The sequence below is a fragment of the Lottia gigantea genome (assembly GCF_000327385.1).
Source record: "Lottia gigantea unplaced genomic scaffold LOTGIsca_29, whole genome shotgun sequence".
In the NCBI taxonomy this organism is placed as follows: domain Eukaryota; kingdom Metazoa; phylum Mollusca; class Gastropoda; family Lottiidae; genus Lottia; species Lottia gigantea.
In genome coordinates this window covers 827,935-844,991 of record NW_008708943.1, presented here as the reverse complement: position 1 = coordinate 844,991, position 17,057 = coordinate 827,935, and the positions used below count along the sequence as shown (strand labels likewise).

General features: G+C 33.4%; 3 protein-coding genes across 3 annotated transcripts; 2 read left to right on the top strand and 1 right to left on the bottom strand.

Annotated features, from left to right (window-relative positions):
* The first annotated feature begins 874 nt into the window (after positions 1 to 874).
* On the top strand, positions 875 to 3,132 carry LOTGIDRAFT_215674 (hypothetical protein). Its single transcript, XM_009056789.1, has 4 exons — positions 875 to 1,235; positions 1,552 to 1,818; positions 2,351 to 2,569; positions 2,678 to 3,132. The coding sequence occupies exons 1-4, from the start codon at positions 911 to 913 to the stop codon at positions 2,770 to 2,772; spliced, it is 906 nt and encodes a 301-aa protein (XP_009055037.1). The 5' UTR covers positions 875 to 910; the 3' UTR covers positions 2,773 to 3,132.
* Positions 3,133 to 4,204: 1,072 nt separating this feature from the next.
* Positions 4,205 to 13,024, bottom strand: LOTGIDRAFT_232448 (hypothetical protein; the record flags this gene model as incomplete). The annotated part of the gene is made up of 12 exons (XM_009056788.1): positions 12,560 to 13,024; positions 10,362 to 10,613; positions 9,756 to 9,829; positions 9,193 to 9,297; positions 8,011 to 8,176; positions 7,375 to 7,444; positions 6,951 to 7,062; positions 6,580 to 6,634; positions 6,115 to 6,275; positions 5,427 to 5,548; positions 5,090 to 5,260; positions 4,205 to 4,356 (listed from the first exon to the last, which is right to left on the bottom strand). Exons 2-12 carry the CDS (start codon positions 10,596 to 10,598, stop codon positions 4,205 to 4,207), a joined length of 1,425 nt encoding a protein of 474 aa, XP_009055036.1. The 5' UTR covers positions 10,599 to 10,613; positions 12,560 to 13,024.
* A 1,225-nt stretch (positions 13,025 to 14,249) lies between these two features.
* On the top strand, positions 14,250 to 15,999 carry LOTGIDRAFT_232447 (hypothetical protein). Its single transcript, XM_009056787.1, has 3 exons — positions 14,250 to 14,509; positions 15,108 to 15,257; positions 15,661 to 15,999. Exons 1-3 carry the CDS (start codon positions 14,308 to 14,310, stop codon positions 15,810 to 15,812), a joined length of 504 nt encoding a protein of 167 aa, XP_009055035.1. The 5' UTR covers positions 14,250 to 14,307; the 3' UTR covers positions 15,813 to 15,999.
* The last annotated feature ends 1,058 nt before the right edge of the window (positions 16,000 to 17,057 follow it).

Here is a 17,057-nt window from a genome sequence, read left to right as displayed (position 1 = left end):
TTCTGAAATCTACCTGCTGATTTATAAACTAAATGTTATTCTCTTCAAATTGAAAACAAGTTATGAATGCAACAAACACAATATCAATAATTTTAACCCTGGGTCTTTCTGAACTTTTTTGAACTTTGCTACATGCTATAAATCATCACTAATAACAGTAATTCTAACTATGGTTTTGCCCAATTGAACTTTGAACCTGAGCCATAGGACAGGGTTATGACAAAGATTAGCCAAATCTTTAATCTCCTAATCATGATCTGATTAGGTTGCATGTGATCTAATTCCACAATGACATAAGATGACAGGTTTAAAGGGATATAGGCTTGTGAAGTGATTTCAACCAGCTGATACTGCTTTCCGCTTACAGTTACACCTGTATTTAATAATATGACAGTAATCATCAACTGATGCCATGTCTAAAAAGGTTGAATAAATGCATGACTACTGTATCCATTTATTCAACCTTGTTAGACATGGCATCAGTGGATGATTAAAGGAAATCAATTAAATTCCTGTGTCAACTGTGTTGCATTAATAATGTATCTTTTATTTTCTTTAGCAGAGTCTTTATATAGACTCTGTGGTTAGTTAACACTGGACGATCATTTCTACCTTCTTGACAAAGGGAATTAATCCATCTGTCAAAAAATCAAAATTAAATTGAACACTTGAATTAGCCTACTCCTTTACAGCTAATTTAGCATCACCCCATCGCCGTGGTTGAAAAAAATATCTTATTCCGTGAAACTCAAGATGCAATAGTAATGTCCAAAGTAATATGTTGTGATCTGAATGAATAATTTGTAAAGTTATCTCCTATAGATCTGAACTCTTCATAAAGAAGTCAAAAGTGGTATTCAGAATAAAAACATGTGAAACTCTTTTTAAGAATCAGACAAGGAATTTAAATATGAGTTTTTCAAGTTATAAACCGAACATTGAAAATGGGGATGTGGCCATACTATATTTTAGTCCATTAAACATTACTCAACTGAAAATCAGACATGGCCAAACTTTGCAGACGTCGTACGGAGCAGTCAAGCATGCTGACTTAATAGGTGTGAAATATGGGAGCAAGGTTAACTGTCCTAAAGGATTTTTCCATATACTTCACCCCACGTCAGAGTTATGGACTCAAGCAGTTCCTCATAGAACACAGATTCTGTACTCTACAGATATCAGTATGATCACATTTCAACTGGAACTTACAGCTGGATCAGTCGTCATTGAAGCTGGTAAGAGTTAAGTTTAAAATATAATCTTCACAATTCCTGAAGTCTCAACTTGACTCAGAAGTAAATACGGTTTTCTAATCTTTGGATGTGACATTATAGCTTACATTCTCTAATCTGAAATGCTATGAATTCAAAAAAATATTTTCATATGGGTAGAGTATCTTTCCCTGTATTCAAAAACTTGAAAGTGTCATGATTAACTAGATAATATATCAATATTTTCCCCTAATGTTTTAGATTCAATCAATCAATATTCAAACATTTTACACACATTGGTATCTAACATTTGGTTTATATTACTTTTTTCTCCATTAAGGTACTGGAAGTGGATCACTGTCTCATGCCCTGATACGAAGTGTTTTACCAACAGGGCACCTATATACCTTCGAATTCCATAAAGAACGTTATGAGAAAGCAGCAAAAGAATTTGAAGATCATGGTTTAACAGAGAATGTAACTATAACACATCGAGATGTTTTAAATGATGGATTTCAACTTGAACATGTAGCTGATGCGGTTTTTCTGGACCTACCTTCACCTTGGAGCTGTATCGATTCAGCTAAACAAGCTTTAAAATTAAAAGGTATTTGGGCTCTTGGGTTTAATAATATTTTCTTTACAGCAGCTAAATGTTACTTTGTAATTTTGCTGTAAATTAGAATACTGAAGAGAATTCTAAGAGTTCCATCAATTGAAATTGAGAAACACATATTGCATCAGCGTATCAGCTGGTAAAGATAGATATAGATAACATTTAAAGGGATAGCTGCGCCATTTTGAGGGGTTATTTGAGTCTTGAAAAGATGTAAATAGTCTCCAGAATTACTAGAAATGTACGAAAATAGCATAATTCCATAAAAAATATCTCAAACTAGGAATTTCTTTCTTATTTCTGTAGATGTCTTTTCTATATATGGGCATGGCAGTGTCTCAGGAAAAGACGACTCATCTTCCTTTCAAACGCGGAATAATTCAGGAAACACATGAACACTACTACTGATTGTCTTAGCTTAAAAATTCCTGTTTCTGAGACTAGGTACAATTGGTAAAAAAAATTGTGTACCTTTCCCTTCAAGATGTTTTATTCATAATTAACAAATTATTCTATATTACAGGAGGTAGAATCTGTTCCTTCTCACCCTGTATAGAACAAGTCAGTCAAACATGTGCCACACTAGCAGAAAAAGGCTTTCAAGACATCAAAACTTTGGAATGTTTGCTGCGTAAATTTCATGTTAAACATACTGGAATGCCAAAAGCCTGTTTAGGTGAACTGACTGAAGTTGAAAAAGCTCATCAAGCAAAAGTGGAGGCGAGAAAATCTCAAGCCACAAGTTCTGGACCAGAAATAGACAATCTTGATTCTGAGTCCCCTTTCAAAGTACCTAAACTGGAGGAGGATGTTTCAAATAATGCAAATGGTAAAAGGAAAAGGAAGAGAGGTCAGGAGAGCTATGAGTATGTTACAGCTGGTCCAGTTCACGATATGCAAGGTCATACTGGATTTTTGACATTTGCTTCCTTATATTCACATTGATGTTGTTTGTTGAAGGGATATAATCATCTAATTATTTTCTTTGCTGTTAGATCTTAATTTCAGCTATCTGTATCACTTCTCACAATTAAAATTTGACAACTCTTCAATTCAACAAACTATTTTCAACTGTCATCTATCCAAAGCATTATTATCAATCTTACCTGCAGTTATTCGGAAAGAGTGACAGAAATCGATGAAATTAAATTCCAATTGCTGGCAATGCAAATATTTAGAAGACTATAGCCCCTTTTAGAATTTCATGTTTCTTTTCATCTTCAACTCATTAAATTGTTATCTTAAATTTGTTCTTCTTTCAATGTGATTAAAATGTTACTATAATAAATTCTTCATCTTCATTTTAATCAGATTGTTTTTCTCTAAGCATTTAAGTTGATTGGTAAACTGAGAAATTCTTACAGATCAAAAACCCATTTCTAATGGATCTCTCATAAATTTTTTATTCATTATACAAAAATTTTACAAAAATCACACTCATTTATATAAATAACACTTTTTGCTTCAATTTGCACCTTCCCTAATTCTGTGCTTCCTGCAATTGTACAAAAATTTGACTAGATTATGATATCACAAATAATACTACATATTGGCATGAATGGTGCAGATAAAAAATTGTGCAACCTTGATACACATACAAAAACAAGAAAGTATATTTTAAATCTGTTGAAGCTTTGGCAAAACCTGCATTTGACAAATAAAATACACAAAATAAACAATAACAATAAACACACAGCATTTATAATGTCAAACACAAATATCTTTTACACGTTTTACCATATAAACAAAACAAATCTACTATATTCTAATGTAAAAGCAAAGGCAATATAAACTTGACGAGTCCCTCAATTAAAAAATATAAATATACAAATATCTTGATTTGACTAAAGTTTACAACAAAAGCAAGAACACAAATAAATCTATATTAAATAGCAAAGAGTTATAAAGTTCACATACAATAAATATATGTCTTTCAAAAATACAAGCTTTCTCCTCAGTCAAATTAAAATAAGGTCAAAAGGTTATTTTGACGAATGTTTTAGAGGCCAGTCTTTAGACCCTAACTTAAATGGCTATATTAAAATAAAAATAAAAGCCAATAAAGAAAAACTGATTGAAAGTTTAGCCTAATTTTAATAAGGCATGATGGAATGATGTCTGTATGAGCATGTGAAGCACTAAGGTCACACATTGATCAATATATTCTGTGACTGTCATGACTAAATCAAATTTTAATAGTGCACAAGCTGTACTTTAAATGTCTACTGAAAAGTAATAAGGGTAGCTCATCTTCAACTCTACAAGTGAATATTTAGATACAGATCATTGAAATTGAGCTCTTAATGCTGATAATGCAGATTTTAACATTCAATCATTTGTTATGGAATACATCTTCAGAAATAAAATTCTTGGCAAATTATAACAACTGACAATGTTTTGAGCAATAAATAAGAAGAAATGGCACTGAAGGTTGGACCCAATTTTCAGTTTTAATACTGATGTTGTAAAATCTATGTCGAAACACTTGTCTTCTGCATCTATCACATTTTACTCCATCCTTTAACATGACTACAATATAAAGAAATTGATCAGAATTCAGTATGTATAAATTCTGATCTCAGTACTGATAAAATTCAAATTTAAGACATAATAGGGTCATTGTGATATAGTAAACAGTGTGTATAATATACATCATCAAAATATCGTAGCAATGATCACAAGTGACATCATACTGCACTTTAAGTTAAAGTTAGAGCTATTGATTGGGCAAGTTTTCAAACATCTGTGACCATAAAGTTCCTTGAAAATGTGACCTGACTTGTTATTTTTTATGATTATGTTGACGCCTTTAAAATTATTGGAGGCAAGCATGTATGTGCGACTTAACTAAGGAAGAAATCCTTGATGTCAACCAAGAATAGAAATCCTTGATGTCAACCAAGAATAGAAATTCTTGATGTCAACCAAGAATAGAAATTCTTGATGTCAACCAAGAATAGAAATCCTTGATGTCAACCAAGAATAGAAATCCTTGATGTCAACCAAGAATAGAAATCCTTGATGTCAACCAAGAATAGAAATCCTTCATGTCAACCAAGAATAGAAATCCTTCATGTCAACCAAGAATAGAAATCCTTCATGTCAACCAAGAATAAAAATCCTTGATGTCAACCAAGAGTAAAATCCTTGATTTCAATTAAGGAAAAAAATCCTTGATTTCAATTAAGGAAAAAAATCTTTGATGTCAATCAAGGGTAGAAATTTTTGAAACACTCTGGATCCTTATATAAACTCTACCTACCTTGTAATGAATAAGGTAAAACATCAATGTGTTTCAGATTTAATTCAAAGATACATCTAGCAGTAATATCAACTAATGATAACGGTACCATTCTTTTATCTTGATCACATTCATTTACTGTCTGTAGAAATTCTTCTACTCTGTCTTTGGTTAAAAAGTTATTATTATCACCTTAAATAGAATGATAGTAAAGAACAGATGAAATAAAATGAAGTTTGAAATTACACTAGCTACTTTTGATGTTATCTTGGTAAAATCATTAACAAGTGGTTTGGTTAAGGACCAGCTGGTAGACAGAATGGATCTCCAATACCAGTATAACAAATAATAAACTTACAATGAATAGAGAAGTTTGACAGGATATCTTGTAAACTGGATGGTAAATATTTAAGTTGATTATCAGAGATTGATAAATATTCTATATCTAACTGACCAATACTGTATGGTAACTCTCTTAATCTACAGAACAAAACTTATTACATTATAAATAGACAAAATAAAACATAACCTGAAACATGTGTCCCTACTGAAGTTTGACAAGTAAAAATCTTGAAGCAACTGGACTTATTCATTCAGTGTTCCAACTGAAGTTTGACAAGTCTGTGTTCCTACTGAAATTGACAAGTAGAGATCTTGAAACAACTGAACTATTTCAGTCATGTATCTACTGAAGTTTGACAAGTAAAGATATTGAAATAACAGGACTATTTCAGACTGTGGGCATACTAATGTTTGACAAGTAGAGATCTTGAAACAACTGGACATTTAAGTGACTATTGAATTTTGACAATATTTCAGTCTGATCTGATCTGAAGTTTGACAAGTAGAGATCTTGAAAGAACTGGTTTATATCTGAAGTTGGACAAGTAGAGATCCTCAGTCGTGTTTACTAATGTTTGGCAAGTAGAGATCTTCAGACAACTGAACTTTGTCAGTATGAGTCCTTACTAAGTGTGACACTTGATCATTTTGTTGGAAATGATAATTTTGTGTGCCAAGATTTTTGTTAGAAATAGTAACCATACCTGTTATTATTAAGTTGTAATATTTTTAATGACTGACAAGATCCTATCGTACTTGGTAACGAAGTCAGACCACAGTTATTGGCCTTGACTTCACATAGATTGATCAATCCTGATAAACTTTCAGGTAATACTGTTAAAATGTTATCACAAATATTCAAAACCTAAAAATAAAAATTTTAGTTGTATGCACTGACGGAGCTAAAAAAGTCAAGCAATGCCACCAGTGTGCAATGAGGGAAATTTAGCAGGATTAGTCTTGTTAGTTGAGGCACTCTAAAAATGTACAGAGCTGCTCTGACCAGCATCACAGAGTGAAGGGAAGATGCTTAAAATAATCATCTTACAAATAATAATCAATTTATAAGTGATGATGACGATAATGATAGATCATGGATCATAAGACTGGATTAGATTTAATGATCAAACTTCGTTTCAGGAAAGATATGTCCATAAGTCGATACATACCTCTAAGTTTAATAAACAGCCGATACTCTCTGGAATGTGGGTAATTTTATTGGACCTGCAATAATCACTATAAACTTCAATATATTTTTTTAATTATCATTAGTAAGGATCATGGTATATTTCTTCATAGTAAATGTATGTCATATATTCTTTGAAAGATACTTTGACATAAATTGCATGTCTTTTATTCATGGGTGGTGTCAGAGGTTTCCTGATGTAAGCATGCCTCTGATGTCATTCTAAACATTATCCATTCAGTCCACTGTCATTTCCGAAGTTTATGACAAATCCAGGAAATATTTGATTTTGATTTCCACCCATGCTTGTATTTTTTTTTCCCTAGCAGTATCAAAATAAGCATGTGAACTCACCGTAAAGATAGAGTCTGTAGGTTAACCAACAGACCTATACTTGATGATAAAGCTGTGAGACCATTTGTATCGAAATTCAAATATCTTAAACCAGTTAAACTCCAAAAACTTTCTACAAATAACAAATTAATTAAACTTGAAATGAACATCACAGGAATTATAATTAGTGAAAATTAAAGACTTTTCAAAGACAATAAATATCTTGGTATACTAAGATTTTCTAAATTTTCAAGAAAATACAAGTTCTCTAAACAGTACAATTTGTAAACACTTTTGTTTTTTCATCTAGCATCAGAATCCATAGTTTCATCTTCACTATGAAGAATGATGATTATATTCAAGGATATTTTTTCCCTTTGCAACGCTAGATTTTTTTCAGAATTCCAGTCTGACATGACCTGTCAAATTAAGGAATAAATCTTACCAGGAATGTTGTTGATTTGGTTATTGGCGAGATCAAGGGATGTTAAACTTAACAGAGATCCAATGGACACCTGAAAAACAACACAAAATATTTATTATGTATCAATAAGTTGTCATTTTTTCTTACTTCTTATAAAATTGACATCTTTGTAGGAAAACATTTTAACATATTTATTTTTCTAATTGTGAATCTAAAACTTTACCAATATCACATCAATACATGCATACCAAAGTTTTATCAAGAACAAATAAAAACTGCAACCTCTATTGTGTCTAGAAGCAGTGTGGAGAAATTGACCAAGGCATCAGCTATGATTGTAAGTCCACATTTCTATGTTGATGAATAAGACCTATCTGCTGCTTTATTCAATATCTTTCAGGTGAATAAAATGCTTTCTTAGCAAATCATTTGTACATAAACCGGATAAAAACGTAACAAATGTAGATCTTACTCAGCCAAACAGCTAAAAAAAGGAGTAGAGGTCAATTTACATATACTGGGAACAGTGGGGGACATGAATAGTTTAATTTGCATATTTCTGATCTTCAGTATGTATTTGGATTTGAAATTCAAGACACATGTCCTTATTGCTAACATCATTCAACTTGGCTGTATAATCAAAACATATCAACTTACTGGAATGGTTTGTAATAAATTATTCTGTATGTATAAACTGTGTAAACCTACTAATAAACCTATATCTACTGGTAATGTTTTAATATTATTATCAGAGAGATCTAATAGTTTTAACTGGGAACCAACAAATCCTAACCTCTCAGGAACATCTTTATACCTCTTACAACTGAAATTTAAAAAGAAACTACCAGTTTATTGAGGGTTTCCTTCTATAGATTATATAATGATTTGGTCAGGACATTCAAATATGTCGGTTTGCAGAGGATGTGTTTTGGAGAGGTTTCATGTATAAGGTAGTACATAAAATCGCATCCAAACACGTTGTCACTTCAGCATGATTTTGGTGAAACAAGGAAGATTGTTTATGCCTAGTTCACACCAACGGCAAATGCCGCGCTTTAAATCGGCGAGCAAAGCGCCATCATTTTTTGTTTACTTTTCCAAAAATATCACGATCTCCTAAGTAATGTTACGCTCTGATAAGCTCTGATACGAATTGGTTACGCTTTGGGGACGAATTATTTCCCGATTTGATCAGGCCTTGTTACGCTTTAAATCACGCTTTGATTAGCTTTATTAAGCTTTGATGCGGTTATGACGCTTTAAATCACGCTCTGATACGATTATCAAGCTCTGTTGTGCATTGTAAAGCTCTGTTACGCATTGGAAAATTTCGAGATCGCTGATTTCATGCCGCTTTTGATCAAGTGGTGACAGACCGTGAAGACTGGGGTCCCCGCTTTGAATAAAGATCTGTTAAGCTTTCCTACGCTTTGAGTCAAGCTTTGCTGAACTTTGTTACGCTTTGTTAAGCTTTGATACGTTCTCGGCGCTTTAATCAATTCGTGACAGAGCACCCAAAATTTTTAAACAGTTTAAAATTTTTTGGCGCTCTTGCCGAATATCCAGCTTTGCTCAAAGCTTTCCAGCGATCTATTACGACCCTGGCGCTTTAGTCGAGCTTTGTTACGCTTTGGTACCGCTTTGTACGCCGCTTTAAAGCGCCATCAAAGCGTCGTTGGTGTGAATTGAGCACTAATGAAAATCAATTGAAAACTAAATGACCTATTACAATGTCTCTATGCAGGATTACATAGATTAACAATTAATTTTTCTACCATATACCCAGTTACCCACATACCAAATTTTGTGGATAAGTTCACTAAACTCATGAACACTCACCTGAGGTCAAGATGAAGAGGTCTAAATGGAATATTATTGGTTGATAAGACTTGGTGATAACAAGACTCATTTAAACAACACAAACTGCTCTCTTCCCTTTCACATCTAAATATAATAACTTTTTATAGTGATTAACAAGTAACATTGTCATTTAAACATTCACTTTACCAGTTGATAGTCATCTAATTTTTACCAGCTGAAAGGACTTGCAGAGAAGTCATATCAATATTTGAATAGAGTGATATAGTTATTTAAACATTTAAACAACAGCTGATAGTCTTCTTATACTATTTTCAAAACCTGATTGATCTTGCAGAGTAGTCATGTGTTAGCTGATAAATAAAAATTTGCAGGGATACAGCCTTCCATAATCATATCAGCTGATGATAGGACCTGATTATGATAGGACCTGATTATGATAGGACCTGATTAAGAGCTATATACCTGTAACATCAAATGTTTATTCAAGAAACTTATTCACCTGAATATTCTCTTTATCAGGTAATAGAAAATGAAGTTCAGCTACTTGCATCAGCATGAAAAATGTTTTGAATGCTACTTACTGTAAACAATCTTTTATTTTCTTTCTAAAACGAAATGTAGATGAAGTTGATGACTTCTGGAATGTCTTCTGAATCTAAAGGAAAATATTCACAAAGTTAAAGGTGTAGAAAAGAGATTTTCTAAATTGTGTATGTGTATCAGGGACACAGATAGCATCCATTAGTACCATTCCAATTTTCATTCGGACATCTGCAATTGCAATAAAGTGTTTCATGACGACACTAATCGCAAAATATGATTATGGCCCTTAACTTGCAAATTGAGGCTTAAACGATATCTGTATTTACTTGTTATCTCCCTTTAATGTACCTCGCATGCGCACTGTATAGAACATACTCAATATGTCTCTTAAATAAATAACGTTGTAAAACCTCTCTAGTCTTCTCCGACTCACCAAACTTACTTACAAGACAACAACGTTACATCCCAGAAAACCTCTTTACAATCCCTTTAAAGTCGATACACACATATTTTGTGCATGACTATATACTTGACATTTTTTGTCATCAACCAAATAAAAGACACTGGACCAAATATACATATGTATGCTACTGCACATAAATTCCTGGTGCTGTTAACAGCTGAGATATTTTGGCTAGGCCTACCTGATTTTTTATATGGGTAAGAGTTAAGTTTTCTTTGTTGAACATTCCATCATAGTTTTCCTCGAGTTCTGCTGGGATCAGACAATGTAACTTGGTAATAAGATGGACGATAGCATAGGCTATAGAGCAACATAGGGAACCAGCCACTGCAACGGCAATTGCAGTTGTCTGGACATCATTACTAAAGAACAATAAATCGTACGTAAATGTGGCAAATAATTTTCCAATTGATGTCATTCTACTTCATTATACCTAAAAATTATAAAAAGAACCAGGATGAAATCATTTAAGGGTGTAAATAAAATGAATGGAGTTGTAAGTCCTTCATTTCTACACCTAATGGGCTAATGAAGGTGTGCAACACCATGCAGTATGCCATAAGGGAAATTTTGCCAGTACAGCTGAATAAGCTTGTAATATTGGAACAGCCATTAACAACTTGACAATTTATTGTTACGATTAAATTGCACATCCCAATCAGTCAATTTTAAAGGGACAGGTTTGCCATTTTTGGGGGTTGATTTTAGTCTTGAATATATGTAATTAGTCTTCAGAAGTATTAGAAATGTATGAAAATCACTTAATTGCTTTAAAAATACTTAAAACTAGAAATTTTACTCACTATTTCTATATATGTCTTTTCTATATATCAGAGTATCTAAAATTGACGAGTCAACATTTTAACATTCAAACGCAGACACACATGGATTTGAAGGCTCAAATTTCGAAGGTAAGCTGTGAACACTATTACTGATAAGCTCTGTTAAAAATTCCAGTTTCTGAGACTAAAATATGATTGGTAAAAAAATGGCCTGCTGTCCCTTTAAGGTGGTTTGGAATGTTTACCATAGACAGAGCTTATACAGAGTTTATATAGGCTCTGCCATAGCTGAATACAGTTTGAGCAGTATGAACATTTTTCTCCTAATAATTTGCCAACCAAAAAAGTCCAAAATTTTGGATGAAAATTGTCCAGTGTTAAAGGGATACTACGTCTTAGGATGAACATAAAATTTTAATTTTGCTCAAATTTGGCCAATAACAGTATATATCCATCAGTGGACTCACCTTGTGTCCTAACTATACATCAAAATCCCTCTATAATCCGATATATCCACAAAATCAAGTAATTAATTATAAAACGCTTAATGCATCCATTAAGCGATCATTAAGCGATTTTCAAATCGTGAGTCTAGGAAATCCGGTGTAATTTTCAAGGGGAAGTAACTCTCAAGTAGGGTTTCCCGCATCCTTGACCTCTACTCTTGAATTGACCTCGACACTGTTATATTTTGAAGACGGAAAAATGATGCCTCGTAGGAGATTAAGCGACCCCGCGAATTTAGGAGAGTTAGAATGAATACTCCACCACTGACACAATTTTCAACGAATATTAATCATTGGCAAAGTTTGTTTGTATACACTGGAAAATGATTGTTTCCTGTTTTAGCCTTGATTACCCAGACTCTTTTTTTCTCAAACTGGACGGATTCATGGCTTGCTCACTTTTTTTAAAAATTATGATTATAGTTTTATTGTTGATAAAGTGTGGGATGCATACTTATTTAACCAATGGTCACTGTTAAACCAAAGTATTAGCCACAGGGTGAGTGTATTCTAAGAAGTAGTATCACTTTAAATCAATTTTGAGAACATAATGTGTGCTCATACTTCATCAATACCAATACATTCTAAGACTAACAGTACTATTTTGAGGCTGCTTTACCAATTCTCATACAAATAATGTAAAAAATCAAAATAATGCTCAGACAATTATAGTGCCGAAGTTTGACAAAGTCTAGTGGAATGGTCCAATCAATTCTACCTCACCCGTCACTCCGTCAGTGAGTTCGTCACTCCGTCAATGAGTTCGCCACTCACGTCAGTGATTCCGTCAATGGACTCCAGTGACGGAGTGGCGAACTCACTGACGTAGTGACGAACTCATTGACGGAGTGGCGAACTCATTGACGGAGTGACGAACTCACTGACGTACTGACGTATGAGGTAGCCCTGACTCGAATGGTCTGCAATAGTCACAGACTTCATTCACCACAGCCACATTCATCGGCACATAATTATATGCTTTATGTCAACATGTCAATTATGTTAAGGCAACATGTCCAAAATTTATTAAAATTCTACAATCCATTAGACTTAAACTTAAACTAATATGAATACAATACAAGGATGAATACCTTCGCTTTTTTTTCTTTATTACAACTTTCGATTAATGTTTTTATTTACAGAAACTTAGTGATGGTTGTCGTAAAAGTACTCGATTTTCAAGTCATAGTCTCGATCTGTCACGTCTTGAAATGGTCTTTTAACCCTTGTGCTAGAACTTGGGGTATTTCGGGACCCCAGCACCGATTTTTTTCGAATTTCCAAAATGCCATCGAAGATAGCAATTTGGTTACTTCAAACATTGTAGGTAGCTGAATGAATTTTTTCATGATCAGTCTACTGTGCAACAATCACAATTAGCGGATATGTTACCCTTTTAAATTGCAACACACCATGCTAGTATGTTGGGGTTCAGTTAGACCCCAGATAAATGCAGTGCTAAAACTGGATTTCAGTGAAGAACATTAAATTGTAATCTACTCCTAAAGCTAGTTATCTTAGGTTAAAGTCAATTTGGCACTAAACCGAAATGTCCCCATGTCAAAATGGCCCCAAAAGTCAAAATTAGTCGAAATGACCCCAAATAAAATAGTCAAAATGGCCCGTAAAATTACTCTTTGATTTCAACCAAAATCATTGGTCGAAATGATCCCCCCACCCCCAAAATTAAAAATGTCCATAGTTTAAAAATATTCTAACTTTGATAATTAATTATAATTAGTAGCTTATCTGAGTGATTATCAAAGACTAATAATAATAGTTTGTAACTTATGTGATGATTAATGAAAGAAAAAAACAGTAGTTTTCATAAATTAAGGGCAATAACTCAAAAACTATTCATCGAAAGATAGCCAAATTCGAACTTGTCTAAGATCACATCATTATAAATATTCACACGAAATTTCATCGTTGAAATTGGATGAAAACTGTAGTCTCTATTGTGTTCACAACCAAATTTTGGTGCGTTTTTTCATAAGTCAAGGGCAATAACTCAAAAATCGTTCATCAAAAGATAGCCAAATTCGAACTTGTCCAAGATCTCATCATTATAAATATTCTCACCAAATTACATTGAAATTGGATGAAAACTGTAGTCTCTATAGTGTTCACAACCAAATTTTGACGCGTTTTTCATAAGTCAAGGGCAATAACTCAAAAATCGTTCATCGAAAGATAGCCAAATTCGAACTTGTCCAAGATCTCATCATTATATATATTTACACCAAATTTCATTGAAATTGGATGAAAACTGTAGTCTCTATTGTGTTCACAACCAAATTTTGACGAATTTTTCATCAGTCAAGGGCAATAACTCAAAAACCGTTCATCGAAAGATCCTCAAATTCGAACTTGTCCAAGATCTCATGAATATAAATGATCATACCAAATTTCATTCAAATCAGATAAATACTGTTGTCTCTATTGCGTTCACAAGCCAATTGTGGACGGGCGGGCCGACGGACGGACAGGGGCGACGACAATATACGACCACATTATAATGTGGGCGTATAACAACATTAGATATCGGAGTCAAGCTCGTTCCAAAATGTGATCGATAATTCAGAATATCTTTCACATAACCATCTCTTTCCTAGAAATCTTCTAAATTTAGCAAGTTTACGTTTAGCACAACTATTATCATACTTCTAAATTCAAATCTGTCAAATGATTTCTAAGAATTTGACGATGTATGTAACGCCCTTTGTCGACTGGGTATAAAAACACGCTGTAAATGTGATTTTGCGCACTTCTACTGTTTTACGGCGAGTAGACCCAAACGCTCTAAATTTATTAACAGTATCTTAATTTGTTTATCAAAATGGGATTTTCAGACACTTCTATGTTTATGAAAATTTCGATGGCATTAGGAATAGTCGCATTTATATTTGATTTAATTGGATTTGCTTCGCCATATTGGTTAATACAATCTGGTGCAGGTGTTACTATTAGTAATTTACTATGGCAATCTTGCTATTCAAATGATGGCAGTTCTGAATGTAAATCTCTTCAATCTGAAGGCTGTAAGTATACATATAATTTATTGATATAAACACAGATTTGTTACCGCAAAAAAAAAAAAACGGTTTTTTCTATAATATCTAAACTGCCATTCTGTTTTGATTTCATTTTTATTACCGAAAAATTACAGGGCGATCGTCTTGAAAGTCCAGCTTTCAAAAAATGCTTCAATAAGGGAAAACACATTGTCAAGTAGAATAAAATAGATTTTCAAATAAATATGATAAGTTTGATTTTTTTCAGCACAAGAATCCCTTTATTTCAAATCAGCCTATTTCTCGTTGGATTTCTTCATGTCTTCAAATAGTTTGAAAATTATCCAGATAATATAGCCTTTTTTCTTATATATAGGCCTAGGCCTGTATGCCATTTAGATAAGCTTAGGCCTATCTGTTTTTTTTTAAATTATACTAACAATGAAGCTAAACTATTCCGAGTGAGTTTTTTTGAAAGCCCCGCGGTTCCGTTGAGAACGTTTCGATCAACAATAAGGCATATAATTGTAGACAGTTCTACCATAGAGGAATACTTCCTCTTAGGATGATCAAATTTTTTTTTTTATAAATTATATAATTATATCTATAGTGGATATATTTTCAGTGACATCAGAAATAAAGGCTGGTCAGGCCTTTAATGTTCTTGGATTTCTGGCAGGCGGTGTGGCTGTGGTTCTGATAATTCTTTATATTTTCTGTCTAACCAATAAAAAACCAGTTCGGCTTCTTGGTATGATTGCTGCCTTTGTCGCAGGTATAGTTATTTTTTTTTTGTTATTCAAGCTCTGTTAGCAAAGTATGTTCAATCCAACTAATTATCATCCGTATAGCAGTTGATAAAAATAATTTTTAATTGAATTGGAAAACCAATTTTTAGGGTATTTTTTTATTGGGGAAGAAGGGGGTTGTAGTTTGTTAATACGTTTAGTAATGAATATGCTGTATATAACTATAATATGATAGCTTGAGACGTTTGAAGAGACGATGAGAAGAATATTACTAATTTTAACATAAAAAAGCAATTCACTGACAAAGTAGGGAACAGTGGTGATATTTTATTAAAGTGTATGTGAGCATGAGCCCCCCCCCCCCCCCCCCCACCCTCACCCCCACCCCAACATTATTATTCTTCCTAAAATATTACTTTTTTCTTTCAGCTGGCTTAATTCTGATTGGTGTTATCATAATCGGAACCTCTGACTCAGCAAAATCGTTTGTTGTCGGTTGGGCTATGATTTTAGCTATCATCGGAGCAATACTTTATGTGGTTACAGGAGTCATGGTGGTTGTTGACGTAGTTCAAATCTAAATATCTATAATTTTACATCTGGTATACTTTGACTTCATCATTGGCTCACTATGACGTCACAATCTTGAAGTATCGTATTGACGCCTTTTGATTTTTCGTTATTTGTTCTTATCCTTTCAAGGCAGCTATCCAACTGAAACGAGGTTTGAGCTCAGAAAATATTTTTCCGTCCTTTCATATTGTTCTGTTAATATTTTTAGATATATTAAAATATAATTTTATATATAATGAAATCTGTTTTTTTATAAGACGCTCTAATCGGTTTATATCGAGTTAATACTTGTATGCCTGTTCATGTTGAATGGAAATTTCCCTCGAACTGTACTAAAACAGAAATGGGTGTGGCCTTTAGGTTTTGTGATCATTGATCCTGAAGTTGTGTCAGAAAAGTGCTTTCAAGTAAAATGCAGATTTACGTTTAACTTTTTTGTAACTAACTGTCAAATTGCACTGCCTTTATGGCTTAGGCATATTATGACATCCTATACTCGATTTTTCCAACAGGGGATAAAGTGTAGCCACTCAATAACTCACAACCTTAACCCTTTCATAGAGTGCACGAACACAGCTATAGTCTATAATGTTTTGGGTGTATTTGTTTGTCGATTTGGCATCTCTTCAGAGTCGATAGAGTTAATAATGTAACATACTGGTATTCATATTTTGTCATTTTGTCACTCCTTTCAGAGAGTCGGCATAGTTAAAAATATTTATTTGATACGTGAATCATAAATTTGTTTGAATCATGAATTAGCTTGCTCTCTGATTAGCTTGAGCGTGAACAGTGGCGGCGCCAGTCTCCCGAGACTAGGGGTACAAACAGGCGACATAAGTACTTTCTATAGGACAAGTCATTTGTTGTCAGTTACTATCTAGGTTAATATTAAAAATGCGGCAGCTCTCTTGAATCGTATAGATGCAAGCCTTTCATGGACTGTCGGAGAGAGTCGTAGGCCCAAAGAAAAAATTGAATCGATTTGTTTCATTCTGGCATAGCCTATTCATTTTCAAAACTATGTTTTTATCGGAGCAAATATGCCCCCCCCCCCCCCCCCCCCTCCCATATACCCCCACTGGCGCTGTCACTGTGAGTGAAACTATGGTGGTTATGATCGATTTACACTGTCAACACGAATTGTGTCAACGGGTCAATAGTATCTATTTACAGTCTTAAGAACCTTTGTATCATAGTATCATACAAATTTTAATGCTGATATAAAAATGTTGTTATCGGTTGCCATGGGA

What these genes read in the sequence shown, in the direction of transcription:
- LOTGIDRAFT_215674 (XM_009056789.1), top strand. Translation starts at nt 911, where the DNA reads ATGAGTTTTTCAAGTTATAAACCGAACATTGAAAATGGGGATGTGGCC. An exon ending in ACAAGCTTTAAAATTAAAAG is followed by an intron (nt 1,819 to 2,350) that starts GTATTTGGGCTC and finishes TCTATATTACAG; the next exon opens with GAGGTAGAATCTGTTCCTTC. An exon ending in GAGAAAATCTCAAGCCACAA is followed by an intron (nt 2,570 to 2,677) that starts GTTCTGGACCAG and finishes AAAGGAAGAGAG; the next exon opens with GTCAGGAGAGCTATGAGTAT.
- LOTGIDRAFT_232447 (XM_009056787.1), top strand. Translation starts at nt 14,308, where the DNA reads ATGGGATTTTCAGACACTTCTATGTTTATGAAAATTTCGATGGCATTA. An exon ending in ATCTCTTCAATCTGAAGGCT is followed by an intron (nt 14,510 to 15,107) that starts GTAAGTATACAT and finishes ATATATTTTCAG; the next exon opens with TGACATCAGAAATAAAGGCT. An exon ending in GATTGCTGCCTTTGTCGCAG is followed by an intron (nt 15,258 to 15,660) that starts GTATAGTTATTT and finishes TTTTTCTTTCAG; the next exon opens with CTGGCTTAATTCTGATTGGT.